The following is a 27,612-nucleotide window of genomic DNA, read 5'->3' on the forward strand; positions in this document are numbered from 1 at the left end:
CTCCCCACCCACAAAAATACAAATCGCACAAAAGGCAATAAAAAAGTGAAAAACGCAATATAAAACACCAACTGACAAAAGTCGTTGAAAGAATTGGGTCATGTTCAATTTCAGCTCAGTTCTACTTCAATCTAGCACTGTTTCATTCATTATCTATAGCTGCCCCGACGAAAATCACACAAAATAGCAACAAGAAAAAGAAGCAACCCAAAACACATCATAATGTGAACTGCAGAGTCCGATCCTCAAGTACATCGATTAACCCTTGCCCAAGACCTGGGACTCTGGCACTATCCTCCAACAGCATCGAGGGAGAGGTGGGCCATTTGAATAGAGACCTTCCTCTGGGAAGAGTGAGAGAGAAAGACAGTCATACACAGACTCCTTCCTCCAGCAGCAGGGAGTGAAAGGCTGGTGGACGGCCCTGAACACCCTTTTGCATTCTGCTCTCGCCTCAGTGATTTCAATCTTCCTCTATACTATAATCGGCAAAATTGGTGAGAAATGGAGTCAATCATGGGCTTACATTCCCGTCTCGGCTTCTTGGCCTCAATGCCATGCGCCACTGTCAGAGGCAGCCAAACACCAGCTTGGTCAGTTGGCCAGAAAACACACCACCAAAATGTAGATCACAAGTTCCAATAGTAGCAGAACCACTTTAGAAAGTAAAAAAAGGCATGACCCATCTGGAGGAGTCACCCTTGGTCACATTGTTTGTTGGCACCATCTTCTTGTAATGAGGAGTTAACATAAAGGATGGAGGAAGAACTGATCTTACCACAACATGACTTTGAAATGAAGCCAAGGTTCAAAAAATCATATCAAGACTGTTGACTGCAGAAAGAAATTGCTGAGTTCTACTCTACACTGGAAAACGTCAAGATGTTCTTTATTGGCTTTCCAACATCATACTTAGTGAAGCACAGTTTCAGCGCAGTCACCCAACTTCTTTCAAAGCAACGAAACAGACTGAAAATTACTGAACATGGAGATCTGAGATTCCTGAATGGCTCTCAGCCAGATGTTGAGAAGCTGATATCACTGCATCAAGCCCATTCATCTCAATGAAAGGTTTAAAAAAACTAAGAAGTAGTGAATAGTTGGACTACAGGTGTATGCTCTAAAATTGATGATGTAAATTAATTTTTACTGTAATTAAATATAAAAAATTTAATTTGTAGATTTGAATATTTTTTTCAATTATTTGTAACTACTTTGGATATGCAATTCCTATTTTCTTTCACTATGCATCCCAAGTCAAATTTCTATGGTTTTTGTGTAATGGCTAGCGGGGGGGATGCCACTAGGGATGTGGTCTGGGAGCCAAGAAGGCAGTGACCCACAGAAGTTTAGGAGCCGTTGTGCTAGAGCATTATGGTTTAATTAATAATAAAACCTTACTTATGGAGCACTTTTCATACAAATGATATAGTTCAAAGTGCTTTACAAAGCGATAAAGTGCAAACAAAATAAAAGACAAAATGATGTTAATTAAAAGCAAAGTTAAATAAATAGGTTTTGAGTTAGCATTTAAAAATGTCAACTGAGTCTGCTTCCCTTATAATTTTAAATATTGAGTTCCACAGTTTAAGAGCGAAGTTTTTAAAAAAAGCTGACCTGACAGTTTTTGTTTGAGTGAGATTGTTTGAATTTAAGAGACTAGCGCAAGAAGAGCTGAGAGCTTGAGCAAGACTATAAAACAAAAGCAATTCTGTGATGTAGTCCATCCCAGGCCACTAAGAACTTTAAAAGCAAGTAAGAGAACGTTAAAATCAATTCTAAAAGACTGAGGAAGCTAATGCAGCGTAGTTAGGACAGCAGTGATATACTCCATCATCCTGGTTTTAGTTGAAAGTCTAGCAGTGGCATTCTGAATGAGTTGAAGTTTGTCAGTAGATTGCTGTGAAAGGCCAGTAAAAATTACATTGCAGTAATCTAGAGTATTTGATATAAAGACATGAATTAGTTTTCCACCATCCTTATGTGGCATATGTGCCCTTGCAATATTTCTTAAATGTAGAAATACCACTCTGGTCACTTTCTTAATGTGGGATTTAAAATACAAATCTGAGTCAAGGATAACACCCATGCTTGTTACTTCTGATTTTACAAGAGGAGCCAAGTTCCCAAGTTTATTGAAACTTGGAAATCAGAGAGAGGATGGTAATATGACATTAAAAATCTGAAATAATTAATGGAAATGGTGGGATTATTATTAACAGCTGTGACTGGTTGACCAATATTCAATATAACTACAGACTGCTTAATTGACTTCGGTTACACTTCCATCTGTTTCCTGTTAAGGATTTTATATCATTCTCCAACATTTTCCAAATCATCCATCAACTATTCTTGGAAACCAATTTTCATATTTTTCCTCAATCTTTTTTTTTCTCTCTCACTGTTAAGGTAGACAGAACCCTTGGCTGCACTTCTGCTTCTTGCCTTTTTCTTTGAGTACCAGAACCCTTTTCCACATCAGACTCCACATTGTGCATCATTCTCTATTATTTCTACCACTGCTAGCATGAAACCACCACAAAGCTAATGTCTTCTTCCTATCTCCTACAAAATGGGTCTTTCCTTCCACTGTATCTTGATCCTTGCTGCAGTTATCCTTTTCTCCTGTAAGAAGTGTAGCACCTATCCTTTTACTCTTTTCTTTCCACAGACTAAGGCCCTTAATATGCTTCATGACTGAAACAGTAATTTACTATTTAAAATATACTTTGCAACTTGTAGTTTCCGTGTTAGGGTGCCAAATGCAAATTTAGTGTTCGATTTTCAGGGTCTGTTGTGACTGCTAAACTACTAGTTGTCTGTCATTTAATTCCCGAATCTGATTTGAATCTCTTTGCCTTATAAGCTTGAGGAGCAGCACCCTATCTTTGTGCAACCTTTCAGACTCATTAAAATCAAAACTTTTAGATTGGTTATTAAACAGCAACTATTGTAAATGCCCTATTTCAATTGCCCTTTTTTTGTTTTGCAACATAATTTTTTATTTAATGCTGCTACAATATCCATTCACTTATCTTCAATTTTTTTTTCTCCACTCCTTATTTTTCTCATTTTTTTTCTTGCTTACCACTTTCTGCAGTGGTAAGTGAAGATCATTAACCTTAAATATAAAGTTTTTCTCTCATATCTGAGTTTTTTCTAACCTTGGTCTTAGATTTCCAGCTTCCATAATATTTTGATTTTGTATAATGCGACAAATGATATCTTTGGAAAATTTTGGAATTGAATTTATAATTTTAAACTTTTTTTTGCTTCAACAGGTTGCACCAGAGGAATTCAAAGCCAGCATTGGTCGCATTAATGGTTGTTTAAAGAAGAATCTTCCCGTCAATGTGCGATGGCTACTCTGTGGCTGCTTGTGTTGTTGTTGTACTTTGGGCTGCAGCATGTGGCCAGTAATTTGTCTCAGTAAAAGAGTAAGTTTTCTTAGTCTTTAAGATGCCTTTGTGCCATTTGTTCAGCATAAAATTTAGTTTATGTGAAGAATGTTAACTAAATTTTCTTGTCAGTCAGCATCATGTTGCCTTTCTGGTTACAGGATTATAAATGCAAAACAATGCTTCCTCCTCTCTATTTTAAGAAAATGGTTCATCCCAACAATAGAAAATACCTCTACTATCAGCGGAAGTTTTCCTCGGTTGGCTATCATAGACTCGGAGCAATACAGCATGGATGCAGGCCCTATGGCCTAATGAGTCCATGCCAACCATGTTGTCAACCCAGCTAGTTCCCTGCATTTGGCCCATATCCCTCCAAGACTGTCCCCTCCATGTACCTGTCCAAGTGCTTCTTAAGTACCTTTTGTGAAATTCTCAATTTGTCCTATTTATTGCCAACAGCACACTTTCACAAATTTAATTAAATTTTAAATTTAGGATTAGTATTTTTGGAGAACATGATAGTTTATAACTGTAAATGGTAATCATAGAATCATCTTGTCCATGATCAGCTGAACTTTTATATATTTCTTGAAAAGATCGTTTTAAAAAGTTGATAATTAGAAGTCTATACTATCTGAAGTTTTTGGAAATTCTTCTATTACTTAGAATAGATTCTAATCTGTGTGAGAAATCATGGATTGCAGAGTATGGTGTTAAGTTCAACTTTAAATGACGTTCAGATTTAAGTAGTGATTGAAATTGATTCGTTGAGACATTATTTTAAATTGTGTAGGTTACTTTGAACCTTAAATCCTTCCAATTAAAAGTCATCTGAATATTCAAAATCCCAACAAAATTTCAAAAAGCCTTTTAAACTAATTATCAAAACAAAAGAAAATGCTTTGGTACACAAGCTTTTATCCTGAAATTATTAATTTGACATTGAAATGTATAGCTATACTAATATATAATCCTTGTGATACAGAGCTTGGAATTTTAATTTTAGGATAGAATTCTGATGATAGTTCAGCATAGTATTCCTGTTATTCATCTAAGTAATTAAATATATGATATTCATGGTTTGCAATAGATTGTAAATCAGGTTATAGGTCAGGGGTCAGGATATAAGCATAAGATTTTTTCTTTGAAAGCCATACCATTTAAAATTTATAAAATGGAATTAAAGTAGTTTAATGTAAAATTAATGTGTTTCTTGTAAAATGGCTTGAATGTCTGGGGAAATCCTTCAAAAGATTAGTTGTCTTTACTGGGTGAGGGGCAAAGCTTCAGCCTCTTTGCTGTCTGTGTACTGGCTGAGCTGAATTAAACAGATATGATTTGTGTTGGGCATGGTGTAGCGTATGGTGGCCACAGCAGTGAGGGTGAAGTACACACAAGCAGTTTCTTAAAAAGCATTTATTTTACTTTCCTTTTAACTGATGCATAACCTGAGATTTAGGGGTCAGCTGTCCTTTTTAATGAGCAGGAAGGCTGCCTGCATCTCTAGGTTAAATCCAGAAATGTTTTGTTTGGATTTGGGTCTGAATTTTGAAAGTTTTAATGTCATCCCTGGTTGCTATCTCAGGAGTTGAAAATCAATTGTGCATTAGGTAGAATACATCTGTCATGCAAATTGATCTCTGTCACTATGATAGGATTCAATTACATTGAGTTGGATTCAGTTTTGAAGAATTTCTCTGCAAGGAACTCAGTAAACATTCAGCAGTTCAGAATAGCTAGTACGTTTGAGTTTGCAGTAGATTAACAGTCCTCTTGAATTCCAAGAATGCCAGTGCTGATGGATTCACTGCTAACAGTAGTGATTATAGCATTATGTGTAGAGATCTATTCACAACTACACTGCTATGTCAGTAAAATTGAGTGAAACATTACCTACCCTGCAGCTGTCCTGGGAGCCTTGAAGGGGACTCGGCCATCTACTGGCATTCTTGGAGCAATAAATGGTTAAAGTAATTTCTTCTTCATGTGGTTTGATGTGGAGTGAACCCCAGAGTTGACATGTGACATCTGGTTTTTGATGGTAGGCTAGCCCATGCAATTAAACAGAGAGGGCTAACAGCAGCTTACACTATATCCAAGAAGTGATGGGAGAGACCATATGATGTCAATACAAACAACAGTTACTGATTCCCTTTGGTAATAGCCTACATTCTCTGTGCTGGTCAGGGCACTGCTCTGAACCCCAGATCTTAATACGTACTGAGAGTGATGCCCCCAGCCTGCCCAGCACTTGTGAAGTGTTGTTATCCATGAAAACAGTCTAAAATATAGTTACACACACAAAATGCTGGTGGAACGCAGCAGGCCAGGCAGCATCTATAGAGAGAAGCGTCTCCCTATAGATGCTGCCTGGCCTGCTGCGTTCCACCAGCATTTTGTGTGTGTTGCTTGAATTTCCAGCATCTGCAGATTTCCTTGTGTTTGCCCTTTAAAATATAGTTATTTTTGTTCAGATACCTTCAGATTTAAAATGGTCAGTGGTTTCAGTATTCAAATATAAATGGCGTTCTTAGAATCATAGTAAAGGAAAGCACAGAAACAAGCCTTTCTGCCTATGTAGTCCGTGCAGAACCATTTAAACTGACTGCTGCCTTTGACCCGCACCAGTACCACAGCCATCCATATCCCTACATTCCATGTACCTATTCAAACTTCTCTTAAATGTTGAAATTGGGCTGGCATGCACAACTTGTGCTGGGTAGCTCATTCTACACTCTCCCTTCGTGTTCCTCTTAAACTTTTCACTTTTCACCCTAATCCATGACCTCTAGTTGTAGCCTCACACAACCTCATCCCTTCATAATTTTGTATATCTCTATCAAATCTTTCCTTAATCTTCTATGTTCCAAGGAATAAAGCCCTGATCTGTTTGTTCCTTCCTTATAACTCAGGTCCTCAAATCCTGGAAACATCCTTGTAAATTTTCTCTGTTCTTTTTCAATCTTATTTACATCTTTCCTGTAGGTAGAGGACCAAAACAGCGCACAAAACTCTAAATTAGGCCTCACCTATGTCTTATACAATTTCAACATAACATCCTATCTCCTGTACTCGGTACTTTGATTTGTGAAGGCTAATGTGTCGAAAGCTTTCTTTACAACCCTACCTACCTGTGATGCCAGTTTCAATGAATTATGGACCTGTATTCCCAGATCCCTTTGTTCCACAGCACTCCTCAGTGCTCTGCTGTTCACCGTGTAAGACCTATCCTGGTTGGTCCTACTGAAATAAAACACCTCACATTTGTCTGTATTAAAATTCCATCTGCCATTTTTCAGTCCATTATTACAGCTCGTCTAGGCCCCACTAAAAGTTATGATGATCTTACTCTCTGTCCACTACACTCCCAATCTTGATGTCATCCACAAATTTGCTGATCCAGGTACCATCGGATCATTGAATGATCTGATCTGGTCTAATCATATGTTATCATCCATATTATTGACATAGATGACGAACAAAAATGGACCCAGTACCAATCTCTGCAGCACTTCACTAGTCACATGCGTCCGGTCAGAGAGGTAGCTATTTGCTTCCACTTGCTTCTCCCACAAATCCAACTTATTATCTTATCTTCAATGCCAAGTTTCGAACCCTTCTTGACCAATCTCCCACACAGGACCTTGTCAAGTGCCTTGTTAAAGTCCATGTAGATAACATCTACTGCCTTGCCTTCATCAACTTTCCTGGTAACCTCCTCAAAAGACCCTATATGATTGGTTATACACGACCGACCACACTCAAAGCCATGCTGACTTTCCCTAATCAGTCCATGTCTATCCAAATACGCATATATCCTGACCATTAGAATACCATCCAATACCTTTCTTAAACAGCAGAACAACATTAGTTATTTTCCAATCTTCCAGTACCTCACCTGTCGCTAAGGATGATTTAAATATCTCTGCTAGGAAATTTAAATATTTCTGCACTTACCTTCCGGGGGAGCACCTTATCAGGCCTTGGGAATTTATCGATCCTAATTTGCCACATGACAGCAAACACCTCCTCCTCTGTAATCTATGGGGTCCATAGAGTTGATGGCGCTTTGCCTCACTTCTATAGACGCTGTGTCTGTCTCCTGAGTAAATACATTTGCAAAAAATTCATTCTTCCCCATCTTTTTTGGATCCACACATGGATTACTATTCTTCTGCAGGACCAATTTTGTTCCTTGTAATCCTTCATTTAGAAAATTTTATATCTGACATAAATAGAAGAGGAAACTTGCACAGACTGTAGTCCTTGATAGAAAAAATCTTTCCATTTTAAATAATGCACTAATCTTTTTAATCACCAAATAAATTGCACTTGTGAATATAAACTGGCAAAACTATATGATATGTGGAACATTCCTTGTTTTAAATTACATTGTTCGCCATGTATAATTAGTCTTTCAACCAGATAACTGAGGCCTTGAAAAAGAGATTCAATGCAGTCGCTTCTATCTATTTCTAAAGTTCTGAATGCTCTCTTTATGTAAAATGTAACCTTCTTGACAGAATGTATTGACCATAATTAATGGCCAGTTTTATTTGGCTGTCAATTAACTTTTGAACAAGAAGTGGCAGCATGGGAATAGCATAGGATTATTCACACATTTGATTTAATTTGTATCCAGCCATTGAAAAACTGGGAACAACCAAAAAAATAATGCACAAAACTTGACACTTTGGTTAGAAGGCTAACAATAATCATGACATTGACTTATTCATGAGAAGTATCACTTAACTATGAGACTGTAACATTGTAAATCAAATTGTGTCAATACTATAAAATACAAACTTTGTTACAAGATGCTGCCTTTGTAACTGCACTCATGTGCAAGAGAATAGTTGGTATGAAACTACTTGAACAAATATATAAATATATGATGCTCTTAGGAATATCTTTTAGAATATTCCAAAATGGTGTGTTGTGGCATAGAGTGCTTGTAAACTTCATTTGTAGTTCTTATAACACCTTTCTTTCAAAAGTAATTTTTTTCTCCATTACGTTGAATCCTATAATTCTCCAAAGTTGGCCTCAGTTATCTCATCTTCTGTCTTGAAAGTGTTGTGCACTTCTTTATAATATCAACAACTCTGTCTTGTAATCCAGTTTCTGTTCCCAAAAGGGCTCCAATGCTTAAGAGAGCCATCAGTGGTGTCATTAGGGAAAACACCTCAGCAACAGGTGGATGCTTCTGTGGCTAAAGATCCATGTTAAACTGGACTTTTTCCCTTAGCCCCACCATCCTCTATAAAGGTTTACTTCCATCTGCTTGCATCTTTTAACATCAAATATCAGATCTGTAAGAACCCAAATGAGCAGAAATTGGAGACCTTCTGTAAGGGAGCCCATAGACCATATGTGGCCTACTTAGATCACCTGGGCATGAATTTATATCCAGGTCAATATCCAGCTTTAGACCCACATGTATGTGCTGATGGGCATGGGTCATTATAAAATAGGTACTGAAGTGATATATACAGATCTCCTGGTGCATTACTGATGATACACATCTGGCAAGGAGCATGAGAAGCTCGAGTAGAGCAGCAAGGGGACAACAGGTTGACATTATTAAGGGGAGGCAAGAACTAAGGCATGGGTCCTTTTAACATGTCATCACTGGTTGTTGTTATTGTTATGTGTGATAAAATTAAAACACTTTTTTGAGGTGCCTTCAAAGTTTGTATTGTAAACCTAATCCTCCCTGTGAAAAGTGTGCTCGGCTGCTCTAACCATGCTAGCATTGCCGTAACCATAAACTAAGCCACACTTTGAAGAGATTTGTAAAGGGGCTTAAATTTCTTTCAGTGCAATAAAAGGCCGCCTTATGATTTAAAAGCATCTAAAGGACCTGAGACTAGTCCCCAGAAACTACTGGAATGGGGCATGTTTTACTGAATAGTGAAAACTGGCAGGTTTCCCAGTAGGATTTCCCTGGCAGGAAGTGGAAAGCCTCTCCAAAAATATATTACTATTACTTTAATTTGGAAGTGAACTTTTCTACATTGATTGCTTATCCAACCACCTAAAATAGTAAAAAGGAAATGAGTATTGTTCATGGATTTGAAAAAACACTTAGAAGACTCAATTTTTTTTAAAAAACTACTGATGTTGTCAGGAGATCAGCCAGCATTTATAGAGGAAAAAAAATACAGTAAATGAATGGAGTCAAGTACCTTTCATCAGAATTTAGAAAGCCTGGAAAACAAGCACATCTTAAGTGATCCTCAATGTGGTGAGCAGATTCACATCTCTGGGCTAAAATAATTCAACTTTTGGCATAATTCAATAATGAAAACACATTTATTTGAGGAACAATTATCACATTCCCTTCAAATCTGCTGCAAAACAAGTTGAGGTGCCAATTCAGCACACTCCAGCACCCCTATATTAATAAGCTTTACATCGCTTCAGGAGGCAGCTGCATTAGCCAAAATCTTATTGGTACCACTGGCAATTACCTTTCTTGATTTGAGAAACTTCAGGATTTCAGCATGTGCATTGACAAACAAAGACCAGAACTAGTGGTCGGATTTGGGAAGTCAAATATATTGGTTTCCTTTGCTGCAGAACTGCATGCAGAATCCAGTAGCAAAAGTCTAACCAGCTAAGGATCCCTAGCATTAATGCTGGTGAATCATCACATGGGTCCTGCTTGTGCCTGATTCGACATTTTTGTATCTATTTCTTCGAAGCATTCTAGCTATTTTTATCTATTTTTTCCAATGTTTTTTAAACATGTGCGTGGAATATTAAAAACCATTAAATGAAATTCCCAACTTTTACAGCTAACAAAATTGAAGGCATGGCTTGCCAGTTGTTGAAGTTTGCTCCTTGGATGGTGGAAAAGAAAGGTAAAAGTGCAGTTGCTGGATCACTTGTGTTTACAAGGGAAAGTGATGTAGGGTGGGGGAGGAGTTGGGGGAGTGGGGGTGTTGGTGTTAGTAGCAATGAAAGAATAAATCAGGGAGTCACAGAGAAAATGGTCCTTTCAAAATGCAAAGGAAAGAGGGGAAGATGAGTTTTTGGTGGTAGGATGACGTTGAAGGTGATGAGAATTACAGAACATGTAGACTTGTGGGATGGAAGGTGAGAACCAGGGAAAAACCTACAGTGCCTTGTAAAAGTATTCAGCCCCTAATTACATATACATTTGATCAATTTAATTGAGAACTTTTAATTGTGAATCATATGCTCCTTTTTCACTGAAGAGCCCAAAAGACTTAGAAATTTGTTAAGCACAAGAAACTAAAAATTAAAAAGCTGAAATATCAGCAGTACAAAAAGTATACACCCCCTTTGCTCAGTACTTAGGTTAAACTACCTTTCGCAGTTATTATAGTCAATAGTCTTTTTGGATAAGTCTCTATTAGATTTCCACAGCATGATGGAGCAAGATCTGTTCCCTCCTCCTTGCAAAATTGCTCAAGCTGTGCCAGGTTAGTTGGGGAGTGGCGGTGGACAGTTAGATCGAGGTCTTATCAGAGATGTTTGATTGGGTTAAGGTCATGACTGACTGGGCCACTCAAGGGCATCAATGTTCTTCATTTGAAGTCATTCCATAGTTGCTCTGAGAGTGTGTTTTGGGTAGTTGTCCTGCTGAAGGACAAGCTTCCTCCCCAGTTTGTGCTTTTTGGCAGAGGTTAGCAGATTTTTATCCAGGTTCTCTCTGTGTTTAGCAGCATTCATCTTCCCATCAATCCTGACCGGATTTCCTCTGCCTGCTGCTGAAAAGCTGCTTTCGCATCTTTGCAAAGTCTACAGGCAAGGATATGCGTTTTTTTAAGCTGAGGCTTCTTCCTTGCATTCTTCTATAAAAACCTTTTCTGTGCAAGGCCTTGGAGATTATGGAGCCATGACCTTCATCTCCAATTGTAGAGACTGGCTTCTGCAGCTTACTCAGAGTGAATGTTGGTGTCAAAGTAGGCTCTCTTACAGGTGCCATTCTTCTCCAATGACTAAGTTTTGAGGGATGGCTTGACCTAAGCAGTGTGGCTGTGATTTCATATTTTTTCCTCAATGGACTGCACTGTGCTCCGAGGTGTGTTCAGTGCCTTTGACATAGTCTTGTACCCTTCCCCAGATTTGTGCTTCTCTATTATCATTTCCCTGACTAATCTTCAATGCTCTTTTGTCTTCATTTTGGTTTGGTCTGTTGAAAATCTACCATACCGTTGCACCTTACAGAGAGAAGGGGTATTTATTCTTTTGAATTCATTGGAAAAAGGTGATTTTCTGCATTGACAAATTGGATGAGTTGGTAAGGTAATACAGTTGACGCTCCTTATCCGCGAGTTCTGCATGCACGAATTCAACCAACTGCGAATCGAGAAAACCTGGAAATGCTTTTCCAGTACTTGTTGTTCGAGCATGTACAGACTTTTTTTTTCTTGTCATTATTCTCTAAACAATGCAGTATAACAACTATTTTACATAGCATTTACATTATATTAGGTATTATAAATAATCTAGAGATGATTTAAAGTATACGGGAGGATGTGCGTGGGTTACCATGGATCGGGATTGGAAAAAAATCGGAAGTTCTCTTACTAAGTAAGTCGGAGCAGGTACAGCCGGTATTAATTAGTGTCAGTTAGTGAAACATTTGTCTTAGTATATAGTATATATTTTACCTTTCTATGCATATAAAACACTTAAGAATGTATGTTTCAGTGCCGAGCTCAGGAAGTTCCCGAGTTCGATCCAGTGACAGACTACTTCTGAGCGTGCTCTCCATCTGTGCCTGGTTGATGTGGAGGATCAAAAACCCAAAACCCCAAAACCCAATAATTAAACCACTGTGTTGCTTAGTAATAATTGTAGCTTTCATCGGGGCAGAGCCTTTCTCACTTTATCCTTTAAAATTGTTCCAATCGTTGACTGACTGTAGCCTAACACTTTTCCAATGGTCGATGCTGTTTCACCTCTTTCCGATCACTATTATTTCCACTTTATTTTCAATCGTGATCATGATTATTTTTGTGAACAGAAACACTGCGGATTCACAGCTCCGCTGCCGGGTCCTAATGTCCACCGCACTGAGACAGGTTAAATAAGGTCTGGGGTTCCGCTGGGTCCTAAGGTCCACCTCATTGAGAGGTTAAATGAGGGACTTGAGCATCCGCGTTTTTTGGTATCCGCGAGGGGTCCGGGAACCAATCCCTCACAGATAAGGAGGGCTGACTGTACTGTATATTACCTCTAAGGAAAGTTAGCATAGTAATTAAAGGGGGATGAATACTTTTTCAGCCTCAATTAATCTTTAGTAAATTGTTGACAGGTTTTGGAATTTTCTTTTGATTTGACATGATGCACGATGTTGTAGCTTAACTCAAAAATCCTTCGATATATTTTAAATTTAGAAAATGAAGTAAAATGTGAAAATATTTGTGGAGGCTGTATTTCTAGGAACTGCATATCCTTAATGTAGGTGAGAGGAGAAGGGAGTAAAGTGAGAAATGAAATAGGCACAGTTAAGAATCCTGCCAACAATGGCGGAATCAAAACAATGAGAGGCTAATCCAGTCTGTCCTCATAGCTGAAATGCTCCATCCTGGGCAACATCCTAGTGCATCGCCACTACACCCTGGCCAATGCAATCACAACACAATGTAAAGTGGTAACCAGATTTGCATACAGTTTTCCAACTATTGTCTCACTAATGATTTGTATCATTGCACCATAAGCTCTCTGCTCTTGCAATTCACTCCTTAGTTAATAAAAATAAGTTTTCTATCTGCTGCCTTAATCAGTATTAAGTTCTGTGCAACAAGTATTGAGATGAAATTTCATTGTATTTAAATACACAATTAAAGTGGATTGCTTTTTTCTGAAGAACCTTAGTTATTTTTAAGCTTATGCTCTGCCACTAGATGTCCTGGTTTTTAATGTGCCAGCACATTAAGGTTTAGAACTTGTCATTTTGTCAAATAACAAAAATGTCATATGCAACCAACTTAAAAGAACCATATAATCAAAAACTTTGCAAAACAATACATTTGGTCTAAACCTTTCCTATATACAAATATAATCATGATTTTAGAACAATAGTGTAGTTTAAATGTCTGTTCCAAAAGTAATCTTTAGTAGCTTTGTTAAGAGTTTCTTTTTGGTCTGGCGATTCTTTTTGTATTCACCATGCCACTTAGATTGTCTGTTATTTAGTGACATTCCCCTCCATTGACTAAAACCCAAATGTTTCCTATTTTGTTTTGTGCTTTTTTCACCTGCTTCTCACTGTAAATCACTAAGACATCAAGTGTTGTGATTAATTAGGCTGCACGTGCAAGTGTTTTTTGTCACCTGTCACATTGTAAAGAAATGCGTTATTAGAGACTTTCAGTTCATAGTTTCATGGACTACATATAGAGTAGTTTGCACAAATTATCTTCTTTGTTTTTAGTACTTTCAGGTGTAGACTTCAGGCTCCCAAAGGCTGGCTATTAGTTAAAACAATTAATGGTCTGATTTCTTTACCTGTTTTATGCACATCTTTGTATATTGTTAACATGTTATTTGAAGAAATATTAGCTTACATTAACTCCTCAAATTTATTTCCATTCATCTTTATAATTTGCCATCAACGAACATTTCTCTTTAGAGCTCAGTATAAATAACATTGAGTCAAAATCACAAAGTCTGTTCTTTGGCTACTAGTACATTCTTGCAAAGACTTAACTAAAAACCCAACACACATGAAGGGATGTATTTTTAAAATTCAATTTATCATAGATTTGATATAGTTTCATTCCTTAGACTAGCAACAGACAACAGATTGGTTTATCATGCATTTAGTGCAGTGTAATGCAGCTGTGCCAAAGTCTTGATGTCAGTGTATTCATTATTGGATCAGCATAATAGAGTTATGGGCCCTTCAGCCCTCCATGTCCATGCCACCATTTTGTTCATCTACATTAATGCCGTTTGTCTACCTTTCTGGTATGTGATGAACAGAACTGCATACACAATTAATCAGTGATTTAATAAAGGAAACACAAAAATAAGGTCTCAAATTTTAATAAGGGAACTTTAATTTTTTTTTCTTTCAGTAGTCTGCTGTTCATTTGTTTATGTTTACAGATTTTTTAATTGCAAAGTTGCAAGATAGTGCTGGATTGTGGGAGCAGGAGAGAAGTGGTGCATATTAAAGTGACTAACATCAGCATTAAAAAACAGTGGAATGGGTTTTACAAGGAGACACCACCTTCAATATTTTTCCAAGTTAGTGATGACAGTGAGCGTTTTTGAGTGTCTGAAATTCTGGCACCACATACTGGATAAACCCCATCATAGTAACTACTCTCAAGTGAACAAAACCATAAAAATATCCCTCTAATTCTTGTAGGCAGCGCGGCACACGGCAGCAGTGGCCTTTCAGATCTAGTGCTACTTTAATTTAGTTTTTAAATTTAATTTTAAGGCACAATTAGGGTTTAGGGAAATGGATAACAGAGCGACTATCTACCATCGCCAGATACTGCTACAATACAGAGATCGCCTAAGAACAAAGCTTCATGAAAATCTGGTTATATTGCGCAACCTGGACTTGCTGAGGGAATCGGGCCTGCAGTCCTTGAAGTCGCCTGATGCTGGTGGCCGGAGTTGGGGATGCCGTAAGTGGTGTGTGAGGAAGCGAGGTGAGTGGGCAGGAGTCCGTGTCAGGAAAAAAGTAAGCCCTAGCCGGCCGGCTCTCCCGTCCATTCTGCTCTCCAACGGACATTATATTGGACTACATCTGTGGCAACGAAATACTCGGCGGAAGTACAGAAACGGACGGAATCCCGGACGCTGCCATTCAGCTGATTATTTATGTAACAGATTTTCCCCAAGCCATTGGACTACCAACCTACTGACCTCTGCTGTGCCTATTGTCTTGTTTATTATTTATTGTAATGCTTGCAGTGTTCTGTGTACTTTATGCAGTCCTGGGTAGGTCTGTAGTCTAGTTTTTGTGTTAGTTTACGTAGTTCAGTGTAGATTTTGTATTGTTCATGTAGCACCATGGTCCTGAAAAACGTCTTGTTTTTATTGTGTACTGTACCAGCAGTTATGGTTGAAATGACAATAAAAAGTGACTTGACTTGACTAATTTTGACACAATCAAAAAAAAGTGCAGATGCTGGAAATCTGAAATAAAAGCCATAAATGCTGGAAACACCCAGCTAGTCGGGCAACATCTTGGAATGAATAATTGTTAACAGGAAAGAGGGAGGCGGGGCATATCTAACCAAAGTTGCATTTTGCCAAATAAATTGCCTGAATGTTGCATCTCACACCCAGCATTTTAAGTGAAATTTTTGCTTTTTTTTCAAAGCAGGAGGTGTATACCAGAGGAATGAAAGTATCATCCTTTGTAGTTTCCTGGTGTTCCTTCTTTTCTCCCCATCATTCTCATAAATGATCAACCATGTATAAAAATCCAAGTATTCTAAACTTCGCTAACCTCAAATTTAGAAATTGATGCAAAAGTATTTGAATCTGTATGTAAACATGGCAGCTTTTTGGCAGTCACATGAAAATATTGATACAATTAGAACTGAATTTCTCTCAGCAGCAGCCTCTAAACACAGCTTCTTGAACACCCTTTTTAGGCTTTGTTTCAGAGACTGTTTTAACTTCTTTGATCCATCAGTGAATTTATTAAATGAAAAGCTGAAACTTGTAGAGCACCAAGTCTTTAATGCTGAGCTAGCTGATCACTGCCATACAAGTAGGTGAATCCATAATTTTGCCCAGTCCATAATCACTCTCAGAAGCAATGATTTACGGGTATCTGACATGTTGGTCTTAGAACGTGCAACAATAAAGCAAAGGAGCAGGTCATTCGACCCATGATATCTTTGCTGACCATGATGCCTTCACACTAATCTCATCTGCCTGTGCATGGTTAATTTCCCTTCCTTTTCATGTGCTGACCTAGATGTCTCTTAGTGTTGATATTAATACTGCTTCCATCACTTCCCTTGGTAGCACATTCCATGCATCTACCAATCTCTCCTATTATACTTGGCTTATAACTCTTTTAAATCTCCACTCCTCCTACATTAAAACCGTGTTTTCCAGTATTTGACATTTTCACCCTGGGGGAGAAAAACTGGCTGCCCAATCTATACCTCTCCTCAGCCTCAAATGCTTCAAAATAAAGCAATTCAAGTTTGTCCAACCTCTCCTTATAATCCAGGCAACATCCTTATGAAGCTCTTTTGCATCCTCCTAAGCATCCATATCCTTCCTGTAAGTGACTAGTAGTGCACATAGTGCCAGACTATATTCCTGTCTTCTTCTCTCTCCTATGAGTGTCAGGGACTTTTGAAGGTTTAACTCTTTCTGACAAACAAAATGTACTTTTGGATAGTGGGGGATGGGGTACATAAAAGTGGAGTAGTACAGAAGTATATTTACTTACAAGCATTTTCAATTTATAACTTGAGAAATGCATCAGTGCATTCAAATTTAATATTAGTAAAAATGTCCTTGCAGATAAATGATAACTATCTTGTAACATTACATTATATTTAGTTTAATAGATTTTAGCAGGTTTGCTGGAAACAAGACCTCAATTTGTGAAACTGCCTTTTATGAGGGCATGACATTGAAATTTGTGATCTGTACAGCTTCTGTTTACAAGGCTGAGTAGTCTTCCAGCTTGTGTTCGAAGTTTTTTGTTCTAGTCTATAATGTGATCGCACCCAGTAGTTCCATTTGTACTTTTGTTAAGTACAACCATTGCAGAATGTGGCCAGCCAGCATTGAAAAAACACAGAAATGAAGTATATCCTGCACTTAATGTCTGCAGTAAAGGGATGTTGGAGAGTAAAATCTGTAGTTTTGTATTAGTGTCACCTTCAAATCAGCAGCGGGTGGGCAGGCAGATGCCAGTTTGAAGTAGAAGAACGTAGTACCGTCTTTTTCCATTGATAAAGTAGCCTTTCAGAGTCAATGAGCTCTGTCAATGCAAGCTTGTCAAGGCTACAACTTCATAGACCTGAGAGGCGGTTTGAGAGGTCAGGCCTTTTCAAATTCGCTGTGATGCAAATGAACTTTGCTGCTTAAACAACTATTGGAATTTTTATGTCCGCTCCTTGTCTGTTTCACAAAGTCATTGACGAGACATTCAGTGCTTTTTAAATTGGGGTAGCATTGTGATAAAGACCAAGTACAGATTTACGGAGGGCTGAAAGCAGTTAGATCATGTTCTTTTCATGGTACCATTAGAATCAAATCGATTTCCCTTCAGCCTTCAGAATGGTAAATTTTAACAAAGCTTGGGGGCTAGACAAGGGCCAAAATGACTGAAGTGAATGTTAATTACACTCCACAACCTTATTTTTTTTCACATTGACTTGTAAGCAAAATTAAATGTGTGACCATAAACTGCTATATCTTTTACATGCAAGTGTGGTCAGGCATTGATAAACAGCAATATCAAAATATCTGTGGTTAATATGAAGATACATGTACTATATTATATTTATGATCTGGACTGGGAACTTTTGAAACGTTCAGGTTTGAAATCTGTCATATTAAATTTTAGCTTTAAAAAATGATGTCCGGTTCTGCACCCTTTCATTTATAGATTGTTTTCATGGCAGGCAGGTACTAGAAGATGCTCGTCTTTGACTGTTTAATAACTGAAAAGTCTACATCTGGACATCTGATGTAATGGTTAAATATAGAATTAAACATTCCCCAAGGATATTTTTGTTTTCAAAATATAATCTTTCTACTTGTGAACTACTGTTGATTTATGAGACACTTCATGGAGCAAAATTAATAGTGATCTGTATATTTATCCCTACTATAGTCATGAAAATAACCCCTTAGCATTAAGTGGTATTTCAAATCCAAGTTGGCTGTCAAATTTTTAAGCCTATTGCTGAGTCCCCACCCCCAGAGTTTTTTGTAATTGATTAAGATTTTAAAAGTTCTGTAAATAAAATGATATTTGAGCACCTAATTAGATTTGTTTCCTAGCTTAAAAAAATATTTTGGCTTGCTTATGGTGGTTCTGCGTTTGCAAATTTTGAACATATTACCCAATGTTCCATAGTATTTAGTAGAATTAGTAAAGGAGTCTTGTTTGTTGTGGTCAAATCATGGAATCGAATTATTAACAGTACACTTTAAAACAAAGATCCTGTTGCTTTATTATGTAAAAGTTGAATATAATCAGAAGTGGCTTCACAAATCAAGAATTTTTAAAAATACCAATAATATATTTAAATGTAATTTTCAAAGCAAATTTAGTTCCTATCATTAATGCCTTAATTTTCACTCTTGTTGCAATGATTAGGGATAGGCACCCTTCTGAATTGACCAAAATTTAGCTTTAAGGGAATGATGCTCCATAACAGATTTCGATGGGAATATATGATTTCCATTTACATTATGATTGCAATATTTTGCGATTAATACTCTGCAGCTTCAGTTATAAGTCAGAACAGGAAAGACTGCAGTATAACTCTTACCTGTTTTTGTTTTCTGACATCGTTTTAAACAATGATGCATTTTGGTTTCTGAGCAGCAGCTGCATCAGTAGTGCATTTGAACTGTAGGGCAATGTTTAATGGCTTTTCTGCACCTGCAGCTATAGAAGCTTATTTTGACACCTGGCATCATCACTTATTTACCCTTCCCCCTTCCTTTTTAAAAAGAACAATTTTTCTCTCCTTTCTTGAGTCCAATTCCTGTTGATATATAGATATGTTAGTGATATGAAAAGGGATAGTCAGTAGGGATTCTTTTGTCATTCTTTCTCAATTAGAAGCAATATTTCCAGTGCTATGTTCTAACTTTGGTTCAAACAGAGTGTGAGCACTAGCTTCTCAGCTTAGTGCTGGACTTGGGCACCACTGAAGAAGATGCATTCTTTTCACTTTGCACAATTAAACCGGATGAATGAACACCAAATAAACGGGTTTGTTTTGAGAAATGATACTAAATACAAATTTCATAGTCCATTGGCTTTACCACTCTGCATTGAAATAAGCAGATGTTAGGATGCATAATTAAATATATGTTTTGACAAGCTTCAAGAAGTATTCTAGTTTTTAAACTTCTGTTTAAAATCAAATTAGTACTTTGTAATTTGTGTGTAGCTGAAACAAGAAATTAACTTTATTAATGGAAACTAATTGTAAATATGTTATTTTAACCTTGTATCTCATTCCTTTTTTCCCCCAATTCGGTATACTTCCCTCAATGTTCAACATTATTTCTAAAATATAATATGCAGTGTTTGATTTAATTCACAATTTGAGAATTTCTGCAGAATTTTTAAATTGCTCTGCATTTTGGAAGCCTAATATTTGAGTATTATAGATTTTTACACTAAGTATGAATGAATTTCACAAGTTATTTGTATTCGTAATCTCTCTTTAATATTTAGTTTTGTGCTTAGAATTTTTGGATGTCCTATAGTAACTAATGTGTAGAATTTTGTTACTTAATAATAACTCTCTTTTGTCATTACTAAAAGCCTCTTAAAAAGTTGTTGATGGAAAAGTAGAAGGGTGTGGAAGAAAGAAGTATTTTTAGTTGCTGTCTAATACTAAAAGGTGCTTTCATAGCCTGTGCTATAGGACCACCCTGTATTCAGTCACTGTCCCCACACCTCTGTATTTTCCATTCACACAAGCAGCTGCACTACAAAGTTTTTCAGAAGTCAGTCAAGAGTAAAATTCTACCTCATTTGTCTTCCAGACACGAAGATCGATCGAGAAGTTATTAGAATGGGAAAACAATAGGTTATACCACAAGGTGAGTGCCGCAGGGAGCAACTTTAGCATGGGGTTCAGACCATTGGGGTCTGAATTGCACAGTATGGAAACAGATGCTTTTGTTGGTAGAAAAATATGAAAGATGGATAAATGGGTTTGTCTGGATGCAGGAGTAAAATGGAAGTCATTTTTCTTTCTTTTCTCTATTTCTTTTCCAGCTGTGCTTGCACTGGAGACTGAGTAAAAGGAAATGTGAAACCAATAACATGATGGAATATGTAAGTTAAAGGGCTGTTTTGTTACTTTCTCTATTAAATGATCATTTATTTTGCTTCTGATCTTATTCTTTTAGCAGTTATTAATCAGAAAGGTGTCAGGCTACTTAGTCGCTTGAGTGGAAAAATTTATTATGGTCCACAGATGCACGTATTCACGTGCAAGGCAGATTTATAAAGTTATGAAAGGCCTGAAAACAAGGCTTGTACTGTGTTCTGAAAATAATAAATTAATTGCCAGAATGAATTAACTGTGATGTATTGAAGGGTTACTGTGTTTCTGAAATAAAGAATCTTCGAGTTCATCACAAAAATCCTTTAACTTGTTTTAGTTTATTTCTACAAAATAAGATTATCTCTTTTTCATGCACACATGTGAGAAAGCACAAAAGAAGAAATTAGCAATAGCTAGAATAATACTCCATGTATAAGTTGTGTTTTGCAGGAGAACCCATTAAAAAGATTGTTGTGCTCAGTAATTAGATAAAACAAAAATAGAACACATCCTATGAAGTAAATGCAAAAGCTAAGGCAACATTGTATTTACATGTTTGCTTTGTAAACTCAGAAAGGAAATTTATTCACTCAATCTAGTTGTGTCTATAAAGCACCAGTCTGTTTTTGAACTTTTTTCCTGAAACTTGTGTTTGCAAGCTCAGTTCTACATAGAATTATTGTTGCATCGTCAATAAAGCCTGTGGTACATTTTAATATTGAGCAGTTAAGTTAAAAACAATTCCTCCAATAATTGTTGTACTAAATCATTTTGTATTATTCAATTCACATACTTGTTTGTTTTTTTCACTATCACTTAGATTACCTATTTCCACCTAAATAACATGCAAGTCCAGTCTGTTTCTCCAAACAATTGCTCAATCACCCTCATCTATGCTGTTGTTAATCTGAACCTTAGAATTCCAACTTATTTCTAGCTTTGCTCCCAAGGGAATTTGAAATCTTCTAAAAATTCTGGTGCCACAGCATTTGACTTGTTTGCCCACCGTTCCAATGTTTTTTGACTTGGGTTGGCTGTCAGTTAAGCAGTGTTTCCAATGTTTTCACCCTTTGTTTTGAAACATCTCAGTACATTGTCCCCTCTGAATCTGCAACTTCATTCTTTGCTCCAACCCTGCAAAAACATGTTCTTTTACTTCTGGCTCCTTGAACATCCCTACGTTTAATCAATTCATGACCATGCCAGCAGCAACTAAGACACTAAGCTTCGGAACTTTCCAATATTTCTGCACTTCCCTATCCTACTCTTAAGATTCCCTTTTGAACCACTCTTGACAGTGCTTTGCAATGTCATTGTGGTTTAATGTTCAATTTTATTTGATAATATTTTCAAGATACACCATGAGAATGCTGTATTAAGGTGCCACATCAATACAAGTTGTTGTTGTTATTATATTCCACTCTAGTTCTTTTGCATGGTATCTGTTGCATATTGAGTATGTTATTTTATAATGCTGTTGATGTGATGCACGAAGACACACAATATTTCATTCTTTTTGAACTCTTACTGATTGCTGTTTTCAGTTTGAACATGTACTTCAGGCTCAAAATTTTCAAGACTTTCTCATGTCTCTCTAACACCACCTCTTTTGAACATTGTAGTTTTTTACATTGTGAAAACTAAAATGTGGTAGCAGTTTCATTTGCAAATTATAACTTCAAACTCTTTCCTTTTGGAAATTGAAAATCTTAGTTAATTTCTATTAAATGCCTTATTTAATTAGCTTTTCCCTTCACCTTTCTTGCTGTTAACCTTATTGAAAACCCTATTTGAAACCAAGGTCTGCAAGATAACAAAGGCCTTTCAAAAAGGCTTTTTTGTGTGGAACTGCATCCTTTTGCTGAATTGGTTGCTATAGATTATTTGCAACATCAGTAACTATCAAACACGTTGATTTATGAGAATGTGAAAGGCACGTGAAGAGCTTTTTGTAATGCAAAGCAGGAGGACCTGAGTGAGTTGTTGAAGGATTCTCCTATTTTCAGATAGCATCTTCCTGTTTCTAGATGTCAAACATACAAAAAGTTCGAATCAGGATGTACTCTTTACTGAGAAAACAGTTTCCATCATTATGGCTCAAGCTTTTCTTGTACCCCTACAAATACTAAATAATATAAAGTTTTTCCTTCCCATATTAACTTCAGGATTACCTATACATTTCTATCTCTGATTTGAATCTATAAAGATGAAAATCATTTGCGTATTGCCAAATAGAAAATCCGAAGCTCATAATTTTGGTGTCATCATTTAAATGAAAGTAACTGTTTTTTCCTGTAATGAGTATGTTCTGCTTAGAGCCCACCCACCAAACAGCTCAAGCTTTGACAACAAGTGCTAACTTTATTTGTTCTGCTTCCCCCCTCTCCATGTAAGCAGCATTATCATGCCAAATAGCTGCTGCCATCAAAACTGAATGTTATATGAATTCATTTATTCTGGACATATGCAGTCTGCTAAAAACTTGCATTCATGTAGTGATTTAAAAATAACAATACATCTTGAGGAATTTTAGAAAGAAGTCAGGAGTTGTCTGCAAATGGCCAACAATGGATGAGGTTCAAGACTCAGTTATTCCCTTAAAGAAAACCTTTTAAACTATCACTACTATACTGACCACTCCTCCTTCAAGTTCCATTTCCTTACTTTTTTCCAAACTGCTTTAATTTTTTTCTTCTAATATGTCTTTTTTTTACCCTTAAAAGTTATTGGGCACTGTTCTTGCACTACAAAGGGTTATTTATCCTTTGTTTTTCTTTTGTGTGAAAATTATTCACTATAGTTACTGAATGTCTGGACAGTGGAAATATTCTTTCCCTATTTACACTACATAATCTATATTAATGTTTGAGTATTTAGCAGGTCTCCTTCCTGCAATTAATATTAGATAAAGAAACTTGGGAGTTGTTTCATATCCCCTTTTGTTATTTACATCAAATGAGCTTACTTGGGGCATTTGAACTTTGGTACATTTTAAATATTAATTGAGTTTCACCTGGCTCTAATCCATTAAAAATGACAGATAATTGATATAGTTAGTATAAGCTTTTTTGAATAGAGGTACCTAACTCAGCACCCTGTAAGTGATATTGCATAGGTATATTAAAATCTGATGACTGTTGTTAATCACATGGCCCACATAAATCCCACAATTGCAGTTACATTTTCCAGTTCCATCCAAGCTCTGTCTTGTTTCTGTTGGTCGTCCTCATAGTAGACTGACCATAGGTGATAACCAGCCTGAAGGTAGTGGATTCTGAATCTCCAGTAGTCTTTTGCGGCTATCGGAGGCCTTTGATTTGTTTCTGGAAATAAGAACAATGTAAAAACAGTTTAAGTAAGTTTAAATATAATTACTAAAAATTTGAAAAGTTGCATTGCTCAAACTGAAAAGAAGTATTATTCCTCTGTCCTGCGATTCATGGTGTGTCCTAAAGCAGAGGGAGAGGACTTGCTCATTTGACATGCATGAAGCACTGCACAGGCACAGAAGTTGGAAATGAGTTAACCTATGAGGTAGATATTACTGGCTGTTACTGGCATTTTGGTACATGATCTTCAAGATAAAGAAATGGTATCTCTATTTCTGGGACATTTGGGAGGAGTACTTAGCATTTATTTTAAAGAATGTTCAGATAAAACTATTAAGAAAAATGTAGAATTTTATACTTATTTTCTTTTTATTTGTTTCCTTTCCAGGTCATCTTAATAGAGTTTTTACCGAAGACACCAATATTTCGACCAGATTAGAATAAGATTTTCTTTTTAGAGACTTGTCTTAGTGTGTTGTCCTTCCAATGGTGCCTTGCATGGTACTTCCTAGTGAAGATTGTGAAAATCTGACACTTGTAACACCTGCTATCCAGTTTTTCACTCCATCTGCTCACTAGTCCGTCCACTTATTTTTGCTAACTTTTTAATAACAGTTGCATTCCAGACTTCCAATCTGTTTCATATTGTGATTCATCGTAACTAACCTTCCCCAAAAAATTTAATATTATTTTGCTTTTTTTAATGATTGTTGATACGTACTTTCTTTTGTACACTCAACCATTTTACAACATTCACTAAAATTATGTATGAAAAGGTTATTAACAAATTGATTTTACTAATAATGCTTGTGAATCATCCCAGAATTTTCAATAGTAGATTGAAATTATTAGCTGTATTTATTAGAAGCAATACACTTTGTATTGAATTCTGTATCTGATACACGTGGAACAAATAGTTTTGTAGTGTTGTCCCACTGTTTAGTTTTAATGTATTTTATTTCTGCCCATGAAATTTGAACTTGAGACCTACTGTGCACTTATTCAGGAACATAAATTCTGCGATATCGAAGTCACAAATATGAAGAAGTCTGAGTGAAGAAGCAATGTCAAATGGCTCTGGCTACTTCCTAAACATTTTAACACATTCCAAATGGAAAAGAATACATTGAGTTAATAATGTAGCAAAAATAGATGAAGGCTTTTGCATGCATTGTAAGGTCACTAGGAGCCAGGACCATGGAAAATGCAGCAAGATTACAAACATAAAATGAACATTTTGTTCATAAACTGTCATATGTGATGGCTTTTATGACTTCTGTTACTATGTTTACTTTGTCCTGAACAATTTAGGTTTACATGTAGATGTTTTGATTTTTCCTGTATATAAATATAATGTAGACTGTATATTCAACAGATTCTTGGGTCAGGCCAAATAGTTTTATTCTGCACTCTGGATTGTGGAACCTGTAATTATATTTGGAGAGGTGCTTTCGTTTTTGGCACTTCATTGCATATTGGCAGAAATTATGGTGCAGATTATTTTTTTAGCATTTTTAATTATTAGTTTTACTCTGACTTTTAGAAAGTCAATTTATTACTTTAAAATAGGCCCTTGGTTTTGAAGGACCAGCTCTTATTAAATGTAATAACTGAAACATGAGGGATGATCTTTAATAAATTCCCATGTCCTACTTAGTATCTATCTTGTTGCCATTGAAAAAATGTATACAATTAACTTTTTCTTGTTTTTGTACCCAGCATATACTAGTGAAATTCAATTTGTAATATATAAAAGTTATATATAATTTCCTGATGTGTGAGATTATCCAGTGCATGCTGCAACTTCTGAATTACTAAAAACACTTTTTTGCCTTGATTATTTTAGTCAATGTGCATTGCACAAATCTGAAATTGAGATCAAAGGCACAAATTGTGAAGTAAATTCAACAACTTGCTTCACACTCGTTAATTTTGAATAAAAAGTCTTTGTTCTGCTTTGATAAAGGAGGAAAGATATGTTTAGTTTAATCTGTCTGAAGGTTACCGTAACCTCATAAACCAAACTCAGTGTTGATACAACATTGTTTGATAGTTAAATATTTTCTGTGGTTAAAAGGCACATTTAATATCTCCTAAGAAACTCTACTGTATAATCAGTGGATTAATGGCATAGTTTTCTATAATCAGTAACATCTCCATTGAAGTTTATTTTGCCCACAGCAATTTGCTGCCTAATTTTCAGTCAGATAATACATGTACAACTTGTCATATGTTCACTGTCTTTGTTGCATTAGTTTCTAGTTGTGCTCATTTACTTCAAATTCTCTTGAATGTTTCTGCATGTGATTCTCCTAGGGAAAACATCTAGAGGAAAAAAACAATTTCTGCAGATGGTTAAATAAGAACTAGTTATTTCTGAAATAAAAGACCGACTTAATGCTGTTACATTAATGCTGCTAATTTGAATGTAAATTTCTTGTGATTTCAACAAAGTTGTGGACATCTTGTAATGAACATTCGTGATGCTTGGAAGTTGAATATTGCTTGGCAGATTTTTTTTTTTAATTGCAGCCTGAAGTTATCTTCCTCACTCTATAAATGTAACTATGATGTGAAAGAAATCAGTGGATATGGCTTGCTTTGCCTATCTAAATCCTGCTGCATCCACCAGTTGTTGATGTGAATGGTGTAAAGTCTCGACTGATTTGTCACCATCATTGAAAGGAATTCTATGTCAATGAGAGATAATGTGCCAAGTATGAGACAATTATTTTTTCTAGTTCAGCAAAGTCCAATGCTAAGTTAAGAATAATTAATTTTATTTAAACATAGGAAATGTGTTGTTACACCAACTCCATACTACCCCCCCCCCCCCCCATGCCCTACCACTCTGTCATAAACTTCAGGCAATTTACAATGTGAGGAGGGCAGAAACTGGAACACTCAGAAGAAATCCAGGCTGTCAGACAAATGTGCAAATTCCAAACAGCATTGGAGCTCAGAATTAAATCAAGGATGCTGGGGCTGAAAGTAGTAGTTCCACTAGCCTTCAGGTGGTCTTTAAAGAGCTATTGGGATTTTAATTTGTTTGTCAGCTTTCTGTGGAGCTTTACTTGAAGCTGGAGTGTATGGTCACTGCCTTTGTTCCTTCTGACAAGTAGTGGTTGGCCAGCTTCCAAAGCACACAGCAGTCTGGATTTCTGGGAGCTTGTAGACAACTGCTTGGTGGAAAGGACCAGGAAGTAAGCCTTGCCTGAGATGCATCCAAAATGTTTGCAAATTACTTCTTGATATATATGGTTCATCATTTATTGAAACCATTTGCTTCAAGTTAACATCATCTTGTTTCAAAACTTGCATAATCAAATGTCATTTTGTAGTTTTAAATTTATTTTCATTTGTAAATGCAAATGAATACATATTAGTACTGCCTCAACAATCTGGAAAAGGAGGTGGATTTCTCCTCTGCTCTCTTTCCCACCCATTCATCCGCTCTTGATCAGTACCTTAATATATAAATGGATGTGTATTTCCTTGCTGAAAATGAGCTATATTCCATATTTTTTTATTTCAAACTTTTATTATAGGACTGGAAACAGAATGAGGCTGAGAGGAATTGAGAAGGTGGTGAGCTGCACTCAGCAGCAAAATCATTAGACTTTGGAAGAGCTGAATAATGACTTGAGAACCTTGTATAGCACTCTTTTGAACTTTTACAAAAATCTGTATTCCTTACATGAGCCAGAAATGTACTCCAAGGACTATTCATTGCAATAATGTCCATCTGCAGACATGTAAGTTGTGTTCTGTACATCTCAAGCATAATTATCCATATGAACATAATTTCAATTTTTCTTTATTATTTGAAAGCTACTAAGTTACCTAGAGAGTCTATAGGGAGATGTAGTCACACACACAAAA

General features: G+C 36.4%; 1 protein-coding gene across 2 annotated transcripts in view; it reads left to right on the top strand.

The window, feature by feature from the left end:
• The window catches only part of LOC140737890 (cysteine-rich hydrophobic domain-containing protein 2), a 57,856-nt gene extending 31,720 nt beyond the window's left edge, over nt 1–26,136 (top strand). For both annotated transcript variants that reach the window (XM_073064654.1, XM_073064653.1), the window contains exons 3-6: nt 3,282–3,437; nt 20,115–20,171; nt 20,350–20,409; nt 24,119–26,136. In XM_073064654.1, coding sequence (XP_072920755.1) covers nt 3,282–3,437; nt 20,115–20,171; nt 20,350–20,409; nt 24,119–24,169 — 324 coding nt within the window. In that variant the 3' untranslated portion in view covers nt 24,170–26,136. The remainder of the gene's footprint in view (nt 1–3,281; nt 3,438–20,114; nt 20,172–20,349; nt 20,410–24,118) is intronic.
• The last annotated feature ends 1,476 nt before the right edge of the window (nt 26,137–27,612 follow it).

Source organism: Hemitrygon akajei, chromosome 13 (genome assembly GCF_048418815.1).
Source record: "Hemitrygon akajei chromosome 13, sHemAka1.3, whole genome shotgun sequence".
In the NCBI taxonomy this organism is placed as follows: domain Eukaryota; kingdom Metazoa; phylum Chordata; class Chondrichthyes; order Myliobatiformes; family Dasyatidae; genus Hemitrygon; species Hemitrygon akajei.